We start from the raw sequence: 18450 nt of genomic DNA on the forward strand, positions 1-18450 counted from the left end.
TTGCATTTGGGATATCCCAAATAAAGGTAAACAAGGGCCCCGGCCATATCATTTATAAGCGGTGGGGATAATTTGGTTAAGTAGGCCTACTTATTCATGTTGAATATAAGTGCTACCATGGCACTAAACATGTCTTAAATCAATGTTTTTACCCCAGACAACTGTAAGTAGCCTACAATTAATTATTCAGTGAGCGTGAATTAGTGATATTTGTTTGTCACAGAAGAAAAACTCTAAAAAGAAAAGTGTTGTACCCTGTCCTTTTTGAGTGGTGCAACCACTCCAAGGAACAGCAATGTCCGTGTTAACCTCTAGAATGAATAAAGAGGATGGTGCACGGAGGTGCGGCCCACTCTCCTGCGGGAGGTTTGCACATGCTCAGTGTAAACAGGAACTGCGATGATGGAGTGTTCCAGCAGAGGTGCTAGATAGAAAGCTCATAACTTTCATGTAAATAATGAGATCCAGAACAGTTGAGAATTAAACAGCAGTCACCCTTCCCTTTTCAAATGTTCATCATCCACAGCACTTGAATGAACAGTATCCATGTTTCTTTGTCATTTCACAAAAATAAAAGTTTGACACATGTACTAATTAAAGAACATGGAAAATCCACAAAAGAAAATATACAAAAACATTAACATTTAGTAAATGTACTTGTCCTTTATCTTTCAGTCTGTTATACACAACATTTTTTCCACAGTTATGAAATTGATATACTTTTTAAAATAAAAACAAAATCAACTTTGTACTATTCTCTTTTTGTGATATCCTTTTTATTATTTCAGTTCAGGGTCAGCAACTTTCATGCACCGCTAGCACCTCTGCTGGAACACTCCATCATCGCAGTTCCTGTTTACACTGAGCATGTGCAAACCTCCCGCAGGAGAGTGGGCCGCACCTCCGTGCACCATCCTCTTTATTTGTCCTAGGTTAACCTATGTGTTAACCTATGTTTGTGTGTGACTATGAGTACCAGTAGGGGCGCTGTTGTGCCAGAAACAGAGAGAGAGATATAGTGCTGCACTGTTGCCTGCTAATGAGAGAGAGAGAGAGAGAGGGGGGGGGGGGGGGGGGGGACAGTTGCACCACTCAGTTCACACGGGTGTGATTTTTTTTTGTTCTTTCTAATTATTTAAGTACAATTTTGAGGCATTTGTACTTTACTTGAGTATTTCCAATACGTTTACTTCTACTTTTCCATCACTGCTAGTCATTCATAGCCTATATCTTATAAACGGTGGGGATAAGTTTGGTTTTCCTAGCCCTGAAACATGACTGTCATAATGGATCCATAATTCCATATGGCTAGTTATCCCTGCTTTTGGCCAGACTGAAATAAATACATTTCCTTTAGGGGAAGACTGTTTGATATTATGCTTGATGAAATCACAATTTCCCATACATTAAAAAAAATCACACCCGTGTGAACTGTGAAGTGAGGGGCACTCTTATCATCATACACCTATACGTTGTCATAGCACCCGTTTTAACTGTCAGCCGGTGTCCCACATGGAGATCTGTGTATGTGCCTATGTGTGTGTGTGTGTGTGTGTGTGCAAACTGAAAAGTGTACTTGGCAATCAACTCGGCCCACTGGCAGAGCCTGATTGGTTGAGCCTCAATTGGCTGAGGCAGAGGCTGAAAATTGCACGGTGAAAGGAGTTGGCCTCATTAGGCCCACTGGCACAGCCTGGCCCAGGTGAAATGAGTTGGCCTCATTAGGCCCACTGGCAGAGCCTGACCAGAGCCTTTTGTAGTGGTTCTGGAGAACCGTGGGTCTGACCGACTCGATACCTGGCACTGCACTCACTGTGGGGGTGTGGAACGCGTGTGTCGAATGTGAAGTCGGTGGGTCAAACGGTTCTCGAGTTACGTGCATTACAACCATACACACACGCACACACGTACGTACGCACGCACGCAGAGACTATAGTAGGATTGCTCATACATGATCTCATTCCGGCCAATCACAATTTGCGTCCTCACTTTTCCGTCTTCACTTTTCTGCCCTCACTTTTATCTTCAATATGTACTTTGCTCATCATTGCTATGGGGTGATCAACCAATCACAAGCCAATGTTTGTGTTTACACCATAGAGCAATAATATATCTATAACGTAGGACGATTCGTAGAACGATTCATTCATAAATGTAACCTGGGCCCAGGCCGCCTTAGCCTCGGCCCCATGCTTACTCATCTGCGAAGAGAAAAGCCTGGTCACAACCTAAGGCAGAGACGGTATCGGCGGAAGTGTCGGCCGGAGCCCGGAACATCCGTCAGATGCATTTCCCCCGGATACAATTTTCTTTCGACCAATCACAACACTTGTTTCATACACAGAGAATGTAAACTGATCCCGCAACTTCCGCCCAAAACAAATGATACCGTCTACAGCGTAGTCTTGCCCAGCGTGACATTTACGCCGCGGACAAAGCACCAACTCGGCTCGTGACAAATCATGACAATAAACACAATGTTTTGGGCCGATCAAATAATTAGAAAGAAGAAAAAAAGGCAGGAATAGGGATGCTCCGATCAGGTTTTTTGGGACCGATACTGATCACCGATTGTTTTTCTCATGATTGGCCGATACCGATATGTCCGATACCGATACTGATCTTGTGAAATGTTGCAAATTTTAATATTTTCAAAATTATTATGTCAAAACCAACGTCAAAACTGTTCCTGTGTGTGGGGAGGAAGGGGAGAATGTTTAGGCCTGTCACAAAAATGCAGAATGATGTTATACTATATATCTTATTGACATTTATACCACTTAAATGGTGTAAAAGATCAGTTTCTCCAGATAGGGTAAATTGCCGATCACAGATAGGGTAAAAATGCTTACCGATCAGAGAAAATATTGGCCGATATGGGTGATCACCGATCACTGGCCGATTATCGGAGCATCTCTAGGCAGGATACAACACTTTGTTTTGTTTTTCTTCTTGCAAATTATTTGATCGGCCCAATTGTGTTTATTCTTTATTGTCATGATTTGTTACGAGCCGAGATGGCTTTGTCCGCGCCGTAAACGTCTTTAAATAAATACTTTTTGAAAAGTCTTTGGGGAAAATGAATGGGGAATTTTCTTCCGGGGCTCTCGTCGTCATGAAAGGGGGCGGGATTTTGTATTATTTTAAAATAGCCAAAATAGCAGATCTATAAGCTCACAGCCTCACAGTGCATCATATTGTGACTGTGAGCTTGTAGTGCTGCTATGTCATACAATAAAGTACATGGGGCTTAAATCCTTAAGAAAATGTGCCCCCCTATTTGTTTTTTTGAACCATGTGTGTCCAGGTATGTGTTGGGTCATGAAGCCATGTGTCGGATGGGGGCCACTGATGTCCTCATTGCAGGGATGAGGGGTCTGGGTGTGGAGATAGCCAAGAACGTCACCCTGTCTGGAGTCAAGTCTGTCACCATCCAGGATGAAGGTCTGACCACCTGGCTGGACCTGTCTTCTCAAGTATGTCATCAACAACTGAAATTACGGTGTTTCCACAATGTTTGGATGTCAGGTTTCAGATGTTCATATATCTTGTGATTTCCACTCCAGTTTTTCCTGAATGAGTCACATTTGGGTCAGAACCGGGCTGTGAGCTCCCTGGATCAGCTGTCTGCCTTAAACCCTCACGTTCACGTCTCTGCCAATTCTGGTCCGCTCACTGAAGACCTGCTGCTTGGGTTTCAGGTACAGTATTTAGAGGAAGCTCACTGAAATAAATGACTTATTCTGACTCTGAGTACACTCAAGGGAAAGCAAAGTAGCCATCACATTAATTTCATTGGCATGAAACCCTATGGCGTATTTCTTTCCCTGTACAGGTTAAAAACCACAGCTGTTTTAAAAGGCTGAATTACATTTTTCAGGTGGTAGTTCTCACTGACTCTTCACTGGATGATCAGATGCGCTTTGGTTCATTTTGTCATTCGAATGGAATCAAGTTCATTGTGGCAGACACCAAAGGACTGTGTGGGTAAGGAAGAAGAGCATGTCAAATTAATCTAATCAAGGTTCAAGTTCAAGGTTCAAGATTACTTTATGTGACATTGTATGTACTAATTTAATACCAGCAAAGTGCTGAATAAATTAAGACACAAACCTTATGGTCTTTCTGTAGTCAGTTATTCTGTGACTTTGGAGAGCATTTCGAGGTCTTGGACTCTGATGGAGAAATGCCAGTATCAGCCATGATAGGTCACATCACTAAGGTAATACAAATCACGTACATAGGGGGTGAGGTCGCTTGAGCAACACCACCTTAAAATGACATTAAGTGTTTTTTTCTCTACACTTTCTTCATTCTCCATTCTAGGCAGTCTCTGGAGTGGTGTTTTGTGATCAGAAGCATGGTTTTCACGATGGCTTCAGAGTCTCCTTCTCTGAAGTCCATGGTATGACAGAGCTCAACAATGCTGGTCCTTTGGAGATCCAAGTCATTGGTAGGTACTAAAGATCATATTTTTGCCTTCATCAATGGTTATTAGATCGAAATCATAGGCTTATGGATTGTTTGAACAATAAAAACATGAGGAGGATGACAAGAAAGAGAAGATCTGATGCACAGGACAGTCCATCATTGGTCATTATTTAGTTTGAGATTTGTAGATCGGCTATTTTCTGGCAAAGAGACTTGGTGTGAAGCCTGGAGGGGGCCTGGTATAGAGCTATGGGGCACCCGGAGTATATAGGGTTTAAGTGGTTAAGTAATTTCTTCAAATTTATTTGATCACATAAAAAAATAAAAAATTGACCACGATCTACGATTTTAAATTCTGGAATTGTATTGTTTGATTTTCATTGTGTTTGTAACCTTGCTTTGATAAGTGCTTTATGAATAGTTATTATTATACAGTAGATGTGTCAAAAAGGAACCCTACTGTATCTGTACTCACTCTGTACTGTATGTTTCTTTATTAACTGGTTCAATCAAAGAATACATTATAATGAGGTGAATCTCTTATACCATATTTAAATGTCCTGTTTTATCACCAGATGCTTACTCCTTCAGCATTGGAGACACTTCAGGTTTCTCTGCCTATGAACACGGTGGTTTAGTAACTGAAGTTAAACAGCCTGAAGTACTCACATTTGTAAGTACAAGTGTCTTTATCTTTAGTGTACTGTAAACTGTAAACGCCTGTTTAACATCCATTGTCAAGAGATGTAACTACAGGCCCGGATGGTTAGCTCAACCATCTGTGATCTAATGTCAGGTGAAAGAAGCGCTGCTAGTAACGTGTATGTTTTTGTGTCACAACCTCGCGCCTCACGGCCGTTTGTGTTCTCCTTTGTGTTCTCCCCCCATATTAGTCTGATTCGAGGAAAAAAAAAGAAGCGATGTCTCCGTTGTTTCCCCCCCTTGTTCTTTTGCGGTCTGGTCTATAATCAAGGCTCCCCTTCCCATTGCCCAGAGGTAGCATTTCCGTTGCTTGATGTCCCATTGGCTAGAAGCAGGCAATCTCGTCACCACGTCAGTAACACTAGCTGATGACGATGTGGTCTACATTTCAAGGGCTCTCATGATCAGTCAGGTTTCACCTAGCCTTGGAAACCCAGACGTTTTTATTTCCAGGGACAAAAAGGGACAAAATTTCACCTGACAAAAAGAGATGTAACTACAACTTTCAATGCATTACAGAAACCCCTCCAACAGGCCTTATCAGACCCCCAGCTGATTGTGATGACTGACTATGGGAAGATAACCAGGCACCAAAACTTGCACTTGGCCTTTCAGGCTCTCCATGGCTTTGTGAAGGAACAAGAGCGACTGCCTAAACCTTGGTCAGAGGTCAGTAGATGAGATGAGAGATGTCATGCCTGCATGGATAAATAAATAATGAAACAAAATGTACATTTATATAACACCTTTATCCAAGGTGCTTTAAAATGAGCATTACATTCACCCATTCACACACTGATGGTGGAGTAAACCATGTAAGGCACGACCTGCTCACCGGGAGCAATAGGGGTTCACTGTCTTGCTCTCACATGAGCCTGGGATTGAACTGGAAACTTTCTGGTTCACAAGCAGCCGCTCTACCTCCTGCACAATGTAAACTTGATTTCATATAACATGTTGTTCACACCTAGCCTCGCGTTGCGATACTAATATACCACTCCGCTGCGTTGCGTGCATAATGTATATGCAATAGGGGCGGATGAAGTCCAGGCTAGTTCACACCAGAGTGAAGTTACTGCTCATACCTACTGCTCATTCATGGCATATTTTGAAAGGAAATCTATAAGAAAGGAATGCCAATACTAGCCTGGCTAATAAGCCAGACACGAATCTGCCGTTAATGATAATGATAATGAATTTATTTATATAGCACATTTTCTAGACAAAGTCACAAAGTGCTTTACATCAAAAGAACAATAAAAGATCAATCCATGCAATGGCCAGCATAAAAATACAAAACATACATAATAATACAATAATGACAATTAGGAAAAGGCTTTAAGATAAAGGTGGGTTTTCAGCAGAGTTTTAAATGTGGATAATGATTTTGCGCATCTTAGGTCAGTAGGTAGGGCATTCCAGAGTATGGGGGCCCTGGTTGCAAAGGCCCTGCCGCCCTTAGTGACAAGCTGAGCTGTAGGGGTCTCCGTTGGCAAAACAAAATTGTGACAGTGTGATATGAGTCTGGATTATTAGCCAGGCTATGCCAATACACCATCTTTCTATTTGCTTTGTCATCTGTCAACAGTCCGACGCTGATCTACTGGTGTCCATGGTGACACAGTTGGAAGATGAGGATGTGGTGAGATGCTTCTCCTACACATCCCAGGGGGACCTGGCTCCTGTCAATGCCTTCATTGGAGGACTGGCCGCGCAGGAAGTTATGAAGGTAAGCTGAAAGGCAGTGGTTCTAAACCTTTTCAATTTCAGGGAGCCCCAGTTTAATGTGCATTAGTGCCTCAAACCCCATAACTCTGAGAGCATACAAATGGTTATAATAACATTGAGGATACAATAACACACTCAAAGTTACAACAACAATGATTTCATAGTGTAGTAGAGGTTGGAAATGACACAAATGTGTTTTTTTAACCGAATTCCTGTATATTTGATTGCAACCAAAGCTGCAATGTTACACTACACTTCATTCTAGCAGGGCTACATGTTTAATCAAGCCAGCTCTGCTCACCACAATACCACCAACGCTTCACCGCTAGATTACTGAAGCACCACTACACTGTCTCTAGTATGTTTTTACCTTGCTTACTCCAAGTCACTCTGGATAAAGAGCGTCTGCTAAATGCCTACATTGTAAATTGTGCTGGAGACACAAGTGCAATATTTGTCTTTGAAATATTGTACCGGTATGTTATCCAAAAAAAAATCCAAAAATACTATTAAGTAAAGAAAAGGAAATGTACTTAGTTCACACCAAAATTACTTTTTCTATCAATTACTCACCCCACATGATGTGCCCTACCAAATCGGGGCCTTACAAAGAGTCCCATAGTACATGGAAGGGGATACAAAACAACAGGTGGTGGAGGGTGAGCAGCCATCTTACTGAAAAAGCAACAGAGACAGCAGTAAGCATAGTTTAGTAAGCAGCAGCAAACAGCAAGCAGTAATGACTTGAGCAATGCAAACTTTCTTTTAAACGGGGAACTCTATTATTGAAGTGAGTATGTGATTGGATAAGAAATAAGAATAGAAGCATGGAGCTGACACCGACCAATGATCAGCTATAGCAACTGCCTGAACTGAACTTGCTCTGCGCATGTACCATCTGTGACAGTCATTTCTTCAGAATATATAATAATGTAAATAATATTGTCTCCATATTGTGTCTCTGTAGGCCTGCAGTGGGAAGTTCACACCTCTTAAGCAGTGGCTGTATTTTGATGCACTGGAATGCCTCCCTGAAGACCATGAAGGAATGAAAGAACAACTGACACAGAGCAGCTGTTCTTTAGTAAGACTTTGTTGCTGCATTTGATCTTTTTTGTTTTACTTTGTTTCAGTTTGCCAACATGTAACACAGCAGTTACAACTTACAGGTCCCTCTTGGCTCTTTTTCGCTCCGTTCTTAGAACCTAATTTGAACCCTGCTCAGTAATTTGTATTAACCCTGAGTTCTCGGAACCCTGAAGTTGAACTCAGAAGGTGTACTTTCCGAATTGTTCTAAAATATTGAAAATAAAAGATCTACAAGCTCACAATGTTTCATGGTTCAGTGTGAGCTTGTAGATTCATGGCAATTTTCACTTTTTACAAGACCACATTTTCAACCTATCTTCATATAATTGGTCCTCACTAATGCTCATGATAAAATGCCATTTCCTTTTACTCTGCCTGTGTCTCAGAGGAGGGCTGTGTGGGCACTTCAGAAACCTGCCTACCCGAAAATGGTTGAAATCGTCCTTTAATGGGTTCTGGAAGATTTCAGGATATGGAAGATACTGGGATGCCCTTCGTAGTGAAAAACAGCCATATCATGTGTTCAGTCTTCTGATGTGATTCATCCATTGTCCATGGTCTCTGTTGCAGAAGGACACACGCTATGATGGACAGATCTCTGTTTTCGGGTCAGACTTCCAGGAGAGACTTCTGCGGCAGAAATATTTCCTGGTGAGTGTATTTCTAGTCTTTGCCCAGAAGGGGGCACACTCTGCATGGTAAAGATCTGTTTTCCTCTGATCAGTACTTGTTCAGGTGTTTATATTCAGTTAGTTAGTGTTGATAAAAGCTCATACAGGAAACAATTGGAATTCAGGTGGCATTTCCTAGTGTAACATTTTCCTCTACTGGAAATTCCATAAACCCAGAAATGGTGATTAATGTAAACCTTTATGATAGAAATGTTATCTATAGGCCTAATGGATGAAATTCAGCTTGGTTGCTAAAAGTTGCACGTTGAGTAATTAGCATAATATGTGACCATATCATCCTATATAAGGCAAAAATTCAAAATTTCATCATTCTTTAAGTAGCATGTGACATATGAAACTAGGTGGGTATCATGATTCTGAATCCATTCCAAGCATTCGTTTTGCACAAAAAACACTCCTTGGGCTAAAAACAGCTATAGCTACCTCATCACATTTGTGATACCGGCTATGGACGTATTTCGCCCAAGGAGTGTTTTTTGTGCAAAACTAATGCTTGGAATGGATTCAGAATCATGAAAACCCCCTAGTTTCATATTTTATACCAGACGTCCTATGGGCCTCCTACGGGAGTAATTATAAAGACGTGTGGGGACGTCCTGGGCACAATAAGTGTTAATATCATTAATTTTAGTGTTTTGCCAGTGATTTGGGAGCCAGTCACTTGCAATACCCTCTGGCTCTATTAACTTGGGAGTATGTAGTCATTGCGGGACATGAACTGATGAATTTTCTTTTTTTTTCTTTTCTTTTTTGTAGCAGATAAATTATGCATTTAGCTCTTATACCATTCTCGGGGGATGAGAATGATGAAAGAGCATTTGTACATTCTCAGAGTTATGGGGGTCCTTGAAATTAAAAAAGTTTGAGAACCAATGACATATGATATTGATAATATTCTCCAAAATATTCTCTGAAAAAAGGTTTAGGTTTGTATAGGGAATTTTAGAAAACACACCAGCACACAATACTGGGACTTGTGAGACTCAAACCCACAACCTTTGACATGCCTAGAAGTCCAATACTATCCATTGCAACACAGAGCTCCAAGCTTTAATGCCATTGGATGGAGTCGTGATTTAATAAAATATAGTTAACATATATGCTTGATACTATTATTAGACCAAAGGCAGCGGCTACCATGCACTGCTGGGATTTGAACCCAGGATCTCCTGTTTACTAGACAGGCACTTTATTAGTAGGCCCAATTCCAATCTGCTGCCTTATTGACTCACTGAGCCCTCACTGACTTAGGTGCGTGTTCATGTGAAGTCTGCAGGGGCTTGAGGGCTGAATTGGTAAGTCAGTGAGGGCTCAGACCCCAACCCTTTCCGTAATATTCTCCAAAGAGACGAGAGGTTGCAGGCTCTGAATGTTTGTTAACAAGTAACTGGTCTATTATAACTCTACTCCGCTCTGCAGGGCTGGTCTGTAGCTACACAATATAAATGCCACGTCCCTGGGTGGGCTTGAACCACCATCCTCTCGGTTAACAGCCGAGCTCGCTAACCAATTGCGCCACAGAGACTGTTAACCTGAATTTAAAAAAAGAAAAGAAAAATTGTCTGGTTTGTACTGTCCAGTGACAAAAGGTTTAGGTTTGTATAGGGAATTTTAGAAAACACACCAGCGCACAATAATGAGACTGGTCTGTAGCTACACAATATTTAAATGCAACGTCCTTGGGTGGGCTTGAACCACCATCCTCTCGGTTAACAGCCGAGCACGCTAACCAATTGCGCCACAGAGACTGTTAGTACCTGAATTTATTTTTTTAAAGAAAAAATGTCTGGTTTGTACTGTCCAGTGACAAAAGGTTTAGGTTTGTATAGGGAATTTTAGAAAACACACCAGCGCACAATACTGGGACTTGTGGGACTCAAACCCACAACCTTTGACATGCCTAGAAGTCCAAGGCTGCGTTCGAATTGCTAGGGTTGTTCCCTACTCCCTACTCCCCATACGGGGACCCAGACTCAGTGGACTCAAATAGTGATTAATTCGGACAATACTCCCTGTATGGGGAGCACCGACTCTGACGTCAATATCGGTAGAGGGCGCTATAGCTCCGTGGGTTCATGTAGTTTTTATTTGCATTGTAATCCCCATAGGGTTTTTTCAGATCGCCTCATAAAGAACTGTATGAAAAATAAACAATTCATCCCGGCCGTTTCACTCATTTGGATATGAAGAATCAACAGACCAGTCAAAACGCTGCTGCTGAAATTATGATAAAAAGGTTATTCTTTTAAAATAACATAGGCCTATGATTATTATCAATAAATTAATATTATATCCATTATCCAGACAATATGAAAAATATCAGCAGCATGATTATGAACCCCCGCTCGCTAATCCTGGGGGGGGGGGGGGGGGGGGGGGGGGTACGGCAAAAATAGCCGATCTATAAGCAACGCGACGTCCGTGTTGTGAGCTTGTAGATCGGGTACTTTTGGTAAAGAATTACCAAAAGTAGCTGATCTACAAGCTCTGCTCACAATACGGACGTTAACAGAAACAGCAGTCCAATAAATTACTGCCTACATAATGAAGTTTTAATGTATTTAGCGCAATTCAATGAAATAATGTTAGATAACATATATTTTTTAATGGCAGGAATTAATTAATATTAATAAAACATATGTTCGGAGACACAATTAATGTGTCTCACATGCATGTACAAAATATATATTGGACTTTAGCACATAGCTTTACAACCTCACCAACCTTAATCCAAAAACTATTGAAATATAAGGCCTTCTACAGCAAGCAACTCATTCCTCTCCTAACGTCATGCGCTGGGCCTGGGTGATACAATGAATCAGATTAGTAATACTATTGCAAATGAATTGTTTTATTATAAATAAATAAAACAAAACAATTGCAAATAAATGCACAGATCATTTGTCTCGAGATCTGTAGCTTCGAGATCCGCCAGGGAAGAAAAGAGAGGGGAAACGAAAGTTTAAAAAGTACATTTGTGTTGATTTCTTTCGCTGGTTCAACTTCTGCCTCTTCTGAGTTGGAGCGCAATAAGCGCATGCATGCAGAAGCAGCGCACGTGCGCGCAAACACGTGCATGTGTGCTCAAGAGCGAGCTTGCGCAATGCATTATGGGGCAGATTTGCTTCGCTGTGTTTTTGTAGTGACCATCGGATGGTCCCTACAATTCCCGGTGCATTGTGGGATACTTCAGTCCACTACATTAGGGTGCAATAATGCTCACTACATATTCGGACACTATAACAAAATGGCGGAACCCCAAAGCAGTGCACTATATGGAGTATAGGGAATGAATTCGAACGCAGCCCAATACTATCGGTTGAAGGCTCTGATGTTTGTTAACAAGTAACCGGTCTATTATAACTCTACTCCGCTCTCTGAGTGCAGGGCTGGTCTGTAGCTACACAATATTTAAATGCAACGTCCCTGGGTGGGCTTGAACAACCATCCTCTTGGTTAACAGCCGAGCGCGCTAACCAATTGCGCCACAGAGACTGTTAGTACATGAATTTAAAAAGAGAAAAGAAAAATTGTCTGGTTTGTACTGTCCAGTGACAAAAGGTTTAGGTTTGTATAGGGAATTTTAGAAAACACACCTGCGCACAATACTGAGACTGGTCTGTAGCTACACAATATTTAAATGCAACGTCCCTGGGTGGGCTTGAACCACCATCCTCTCGGTTAACAGCCGAGCGCGCTAACCAATTGCGCCACAGAGACTGTTAGTACCTGAATAAAAATTTTTTAAGAAAAAATGTCTGGTTTGTACTGTCCAGTGACAAAAGGTTTAGGTTTGTATAGGGAATTTTAGAAAACACACCAGCGCACAATACTGGGACTTGTGGGACTCAAACCCACAACCTTTGACATGACTAGAAGTCCAATACTATCCGTTGCAGGCTCTGATGTTTGTTAACAAGTAACCGGTCTATTATAACTCTACTCCGCTCTCTGAGTGCAGGGCTGGTCTGTAGCTACACAATATTTAAATGCTACGTCCCTTGGTGGGCTTGAACCACCATCCTCTTGGTTAACAGCCGAGCGCGCTAACCAATTGCGCCACAGAGACTGTTAGTACATGAATTTAAAAAGAGAAAAGAAAAATTGTCTGGTTTGTACTGTCCAGTGACAAAAGGTTTAGGTTTGTATAGGGAATTTTAGAAAACACACCAGCGCACAATACTGAGACTGGTCTGTAGCGACACAATATTTAAATGCAACGTCCCTGGGTGGGCTTGAACCACCATCCTCTCGGTTAACAGCCGAGCGCGCTAACCAATTGCGCCACAGAGACTGTTTGTACCTGAATTAAATTTTTTTAAGAAAATAATTCTGGTTTGTACTGTCCAGTGACAAAAGGTTTAGGTTTGTATAGGGAATTTTAGAAAACATACCAGCGCACAATACTGAGACTGGTCTGTAGCGACACAATATTTAAATGCAACGTCCCTGGGTGGGCTTGAACCACCATCCTCTCGGTTAACAGCCGAGCGCGCTAACCAATTGCGCCACAGAGACTGTTAGTACCTGAATTTATTTCTTTAAAGAAAAAAAATCTGTTTTGTACTGTCCAGTGACAAAAGGTTTAGGTTTGTATAGGGAATTTTAGAAAACACACCAGCGCACAATACTGGGACTTGTGGGACTCAAACCCACAACCTTTTACATGGCTAGAAGTCCAATACTATCCGTTGCAGGCTCTGAATGTTTGTTAACAGGTAACTGGTCTATTATAACTCTACTCCGCTCTCTGAGTGCAGGGCTGGTCTGTAGCTACACAATATTTAAATGCAACGTCCCTGGGTGGGCTTGAACCACCATCCTCTCGGTTAACAGCCGAGCGCGCTAACCAATTGCGCCACAGAGACTGTTAGTACATAAATTTAAAAAAAGAAAAGAAAAATTGTCTGGTTTGTACTGTCCAGTGACAAAAGGTTTAGGTTTGTATAGGGAATTTTAGAAAACACACCAGCGCACAATACTGAGACTGGTCTGTAGCTACACAATATTTAAATGCAACGTCCCTGGGTGGGCTTGAACCACCATCCTCTCGGTTAACAGCCGAGCGCGCTAACCAATTGCGCCACAGAGACTGTTAGTACCTGAATTAATTTTTTTTAAGAAAAAATGTCTGGTTTGTACTGTCCAGTGACAAAAGGTTTAGGTTTGTATAGGGAATTTTAGAAAACACACCAGCGCACAATACTGGGACTTGTGGGACTCAAACCCACAACCTTTGACATGACTAGAAGTCCAATACTATCCGTTGCAGGCTCTGATGTTTGTTAACAAGTAACCGGTCTATTATAACTCTACTCCGCTCTCTGAGTGCAGGGCTGGTCTGTAGCTACACAATATTTAAATGCAACGTCCCTGGGTGGGCTTGAACCACCATCCTCTTGGTTAACAGCCGAGCGCGCTAACCAATTGCGCCACAGAGACTGTTAGTACATGAATTTAAAAAGAGAAAAGAAAAATTGTCTGGTTTGTACTGTCCAGTGACAAAAGGTTTAGGTTTGTATAGGGAATTTTAGAAAACACACCAGCGCACAATACTGAGACTGGTCTGTAGCGACACAATATTTAAATGCAACGTCCCTGGGTGGGCTTGAACCACCATCCTCTCGGTTAACAGCCGAGCGCGCTAACCAATTGCGCCACAGAGACTGTTAGTACCTGAATTTATTTCTTTCAAGAAAAAAAATCTGTTTTGTACTGTCCAGTGACAAAAGGTTTAGGTTTGTATAGGGAATTTTAGAAAACACACCAGCGCACAATACTGGGACTTGTGGGACTCAAACCCACAACCTTTTACATGGCTAGAAGTCCAATACCATCCGTTGCAGGCTCTGAATGTTTGTTAACAAGTAACTGGTCTATTATAACTCTACTCCGCTCTCTGAGTGCAGGGCTGGTCTGTAGCTACACAATATTTAAATGCAACGTCCCTGGGTGGGCTTGAACCACCATCCTCTCGGTTAACAGCCGAGCGCGCTAACCAATTGCGCCACAGAGACTGTTAGTACATACATTTAAAAAAAGAAAAGAAAAATTGTCTGGTTTGTACTGTCCAGTGACAAACGGTTTAGGTTTGTATAGGGAATTTTAGAAAACACACCAGCGCACAATACTGAGACGGTCTGTAGCTACACAATATTTAAATGCTACGTCCCTGGGTGGGCTTGAACCACCATCCTCTCGGTTAACAGCCGAGCGCGCTAATCAATTGCGCCACAGAGACTGTTAGTACCTGAATTTATTTCTTTAAAGAAAAAATGTCTGGTTTGTACTGTCCAGTGACAAAAGGTTTAGGTTTGTATAGGGAATTTTAGAAAACACACCAGCGCACAATACTGGGACTCAAACCCACAACCTTTTACATGGCTAGAAGTCCAATACTATCCGTTGCAGGCTCTGAATGTTTGTTAACAGGTAACTGGTCTATTATAACTCTACTCCGCTCTCTGAGTGCAGGGCTGGTCTGTAGCTACACAATATTTAAATGCAACGTCCCTGGGTGGGCTTGAACCACCATCCTCTCGGTTAACAGCCGAGCGCGCTAACCAATTGCGCCACAGAGACTGTTAATACATGAATTTAAAAAAAGAAAAGAAAAATTGTCTGGTTTGTACTGTCCAGTGACAAAAGGTTTAGGTTTGTATAGGGAATTTTAGAAAACACACCAGCGCACAATACTGAGACTGGTCTGTAGCTACACAATATTTAAATGCAACGTCCCTGGGTGGGCTTGAACCACCATCCTCTCGGTTAACAGCCGAGCGCGGTAACCAATTGCGCCACAGAGACTGTTAGTACCTAAATGTATTTTTTAAAAGAAAAAATGTCTGGTTTGTACTGTCCAGTGACAAAAGGTTTAGGTTTGTATAGGGAATTTTAGAAAACACACCAGCGCACAATACTGGGACTTGTGGGACTCAAACCCACAAACTTTGACATGTCTAGAAGTCCAATACTATCTGTTGCAGGCTCTGAATGTTTGTTAACAAGTAACTGGTCTATTATAACTCTACTCAGCTCTCTGAGTGCAGGGCTGGTCTGTAGCTACACAATATTTAAATGCAACGTCCCTGGGTGGGCTTGAACCACCATCCTCTCGGTTAACAGCCGAGCGCGGTAACCAATTGCGCCACAGAGACTGTTAGTACCTAAATTTATTTTTTAAAAGAAAAAATGTCTGGTTTGTACTGTCCAGTGACAAAAGGTTTAGGTTTGTATAGGGAATTTTAGAAAACACACCAGCGCACAATACTGGGACTTGTGGGACTCAAACCCACAAACTTTGACATGCCTAGAAGTCCAATACTATCTGTTGCAGGCTCTGAATGTTTGTTAACAAGTAACTGGTCTATTATAACTCTACTCAGCTCTCTGAGTGCAGGGCTGGTCTGTAGCTACACAATATTTAAATACAACGTCCCTGGGTGGGCTTGAACCACCATCCTCTCGGTTAACAGCCGAGCGCGCTAACCAATTGCGCCACAGAGACTGTTAGTACATGAATTTAAAAAAAGAAAAGAAAAATTGTCTGGTTTGTACTGTCCAGTGACAAAAGGTTTAGGTTTGTATAGGGAATTTTAGAAAACACACCAGCGCACAATACTGGGACTTGTGGGACTCAAAACCACAACCTTTGACATGCCTAGAAGTCCAATACTATCCGTTGCAGGCTCTGAATGTTTGTTAACAGGTAACTGGTCTATTATAACTCTACTCCGCTCTCTGAGTGCAGGGCTGGTCTGTAGCTACACAATATTTAAATGCAACGTCCCTGGGTGGGCTTGAACCACCATCCTCTCGGTTAACAGCCGAGCGCGCTAACCAATTGCGCCACAGAGACTGTTAGTACCTGAATTTAAAAAAGGAAAAGAAAAAATGTCTGGTTTGTACTGTCCAGTGAAAAAAGGTTTAGGTTTGTATAGGGAATTTTAGAAAACACACCAGCGCACAATACTGTGACTTGTGGGACTCAAACCCACAACCTTTGACATGCCTAGAAGTCCAATACTATCCATTGCAACACAGAGCTCCAAGCTTTAATGCCATTGGGTGGAGTCGTGATTTAATAAAATATAGTTAACATATATGCTTGATACTATTATTAGAGCAAAGGCAGCAGCTACCATGCACTGCTGGGATTTAAACCCAGGATCTCCCTTTTACTAGACAGGCACTTTATTAATAGGCCCAATTCCAATCTGCTCCCTTATTAACTCACTGAGCCCTCACTGACTTAGGTGCGTGTTCATGTGAAGTCTGCAGGGGCTTGAGGGCTGAATTGATAAGTCAGTGAGGGCTCAGACCCCAACCCTTTATGCACCCTTTCCGTAATATTCTCCAAAGAGACGAGAGGTTGCAGGCTCTGAATGTTTGTTAACAAGTAACAGGTCTATTATAACTCTACTCCGCTCTATGAGTGCAGGGCTGGTCTGTGGCTACACAATATAAATGCCACGTCCCTGGGTGGGCTTGAACCACCATCCTCTCGGTTAACAGCCGAGCGCGCTAACCAATTGCGCCACAGAGACTACTAGTACCTGATTTTGTTTTTTTTAAAGAAAAAATGTCAGGTTTGTACTCTCCAGTGACAAAACGTTTAGGTTTGTATAGGGAATTTTAGAAAACACACCAGCACATAATACTGGGACTTGTGGGACTCAAACCCACAACCTTTGACATGCCTAGAAGTCCAATACTATCCATTGCAACACAGAGCTCCAAGCTTTAATGCCATTGGGTGGAGTCGTGATTTAATAAAATATAGTTAACATATATGCTTGATACTATTATTAGACCAATGGCAGCAGCTACCATGCACTGCTGGGATTTGAACCCAGGATCTCCTGTTTACTAGACAGGCACTTTATTAGTAGGCCCAATTCCTATCTGCTCCCTTATTGAAAAAACAGCTTCAATACTAAAATAGACGTGCATTTATTATTGATCAACAATAAATATATTAATAGGCCTAGCAGAGATGGACATTAAAACATGTAGGCCTACATAAACACTTGCCGAAAATATGCATGGGTGTATGTATGATTGCATATTTCTGTATTCCTGGTTTGTCTCATGCTAAAATCTGCTGATGTATATTGATTTTATTTTTGTTGAACTAAGCTCTATGTGGTTTTGTTTTGTTACTAAAAAAGTTACTCTTCAAATAAAGTAGGCATAATAAAGCCTCGGCTTCAGCCTACACCTTTTCGGTGTTACCTCTGTATATGTTTAAAGCACTGACTGTAAATAAGCACAGTAAGGGTTTTAAAAGTGATGCAAAGTGTCATGAATGGCGGACTCATCTTCAAAGTGCTATGTCATTCCTTTCACTACAATTTGGAGCCCTTGGCTTGCAGATTCTCACCCTCGGCTTGCAGCCTCTCACCCTCAAGTGCCTACATCTGACGTCACTTAAGTCAGTGAGGGTGCAGGTCTTGAGGAAGGTGATTGGAATTGGGCGCCGTTCACACCTGAGAGACAGCTGTCTCCTCGGTGCCTCCTGTCTCTCAGGCGTGAACGGCGCCTGTGAGTAAAATGGCCACCATGACACAATGCTTGTTCCTTGTCATCTCATCAGGTTGGAGCTGGTGCTATTGGTTGTGAGATTCTGAAGAACTTTGCATCCATTGGCCTCGGTGCTGGGGAAGGAGGTCGTGTCATCATCACCGACATGGACTCCATAGAAAGATCCAACTTAAACCGTCAGTTCCTTTTCCGGTCTCAGGACATTGGGGTGAGATACAATCAGATACAATTGTGCAATACAATCATTATGTTGTTTTTACACCAG

The 18450-nt window shown here is 42.0% G+C and overlaps 1 protein-coding gene across 1 annotated transcript in view; it reads left to right on the forward strand.

Annotated features, from left to right (window-relative positions):
• Positions 1–316: 316 nt before the first annotated feature.
• Positions 317–18450, forward strand: part of uba7 (ubiquitin-like modifier activating enzyme 7) — a gene marked incomplete at its 5' end in the record, with an annotated part of 89162 nt that continues 71028 nt past the window's right edge. The window contains 12 exons of the mRNA XM_079510647.1: positions 317–342; positions 3308–3476; positions 3567–3701; positions 3881–3987; positions 4132–4222; positions 4327–4453; positions 5007–5104; positions 5653–5802; positions 6722–6862; positions 7829–7945; positions 8521–8601; positions 18238–18393. Coding sequence (XP_079366773.1) covers positions 317–342; positions 3308–3476; positions 3567–3701; positions 3881–3987; positions 4132–4222; positions 4327–4453; positions 5007–5104; positions 5653–5802; positions 6722–6862; positions 7829–7945; positions 8521–8601; positions 18238–18393 — 1398 coding nt within the window. The remainder of the gene's footprint in view (positions 343–3307; positions 3477–3566; positions 3702–3880; positions 3988–4131; positions 4223–4326; positions 4454–5006; positions 5105–5652; positions 5803–6721; positions 6863–7828; positions 7946–8520; positions 8602–18237; positions 18394–18450) is intronic.

Source organism: Electrona antarctica (genome assembly GCF_951216825.1).
Source record: "Electrona antarctica genome assembly, chromosome: 9".
NCBI classification, from domain to species: domain Eukaryota; kingdom Metazoa; phylum Chordata; class Actinopteri; order Myctophiformes; family Myctophidae; genus Electrona; species Electrona antarctica.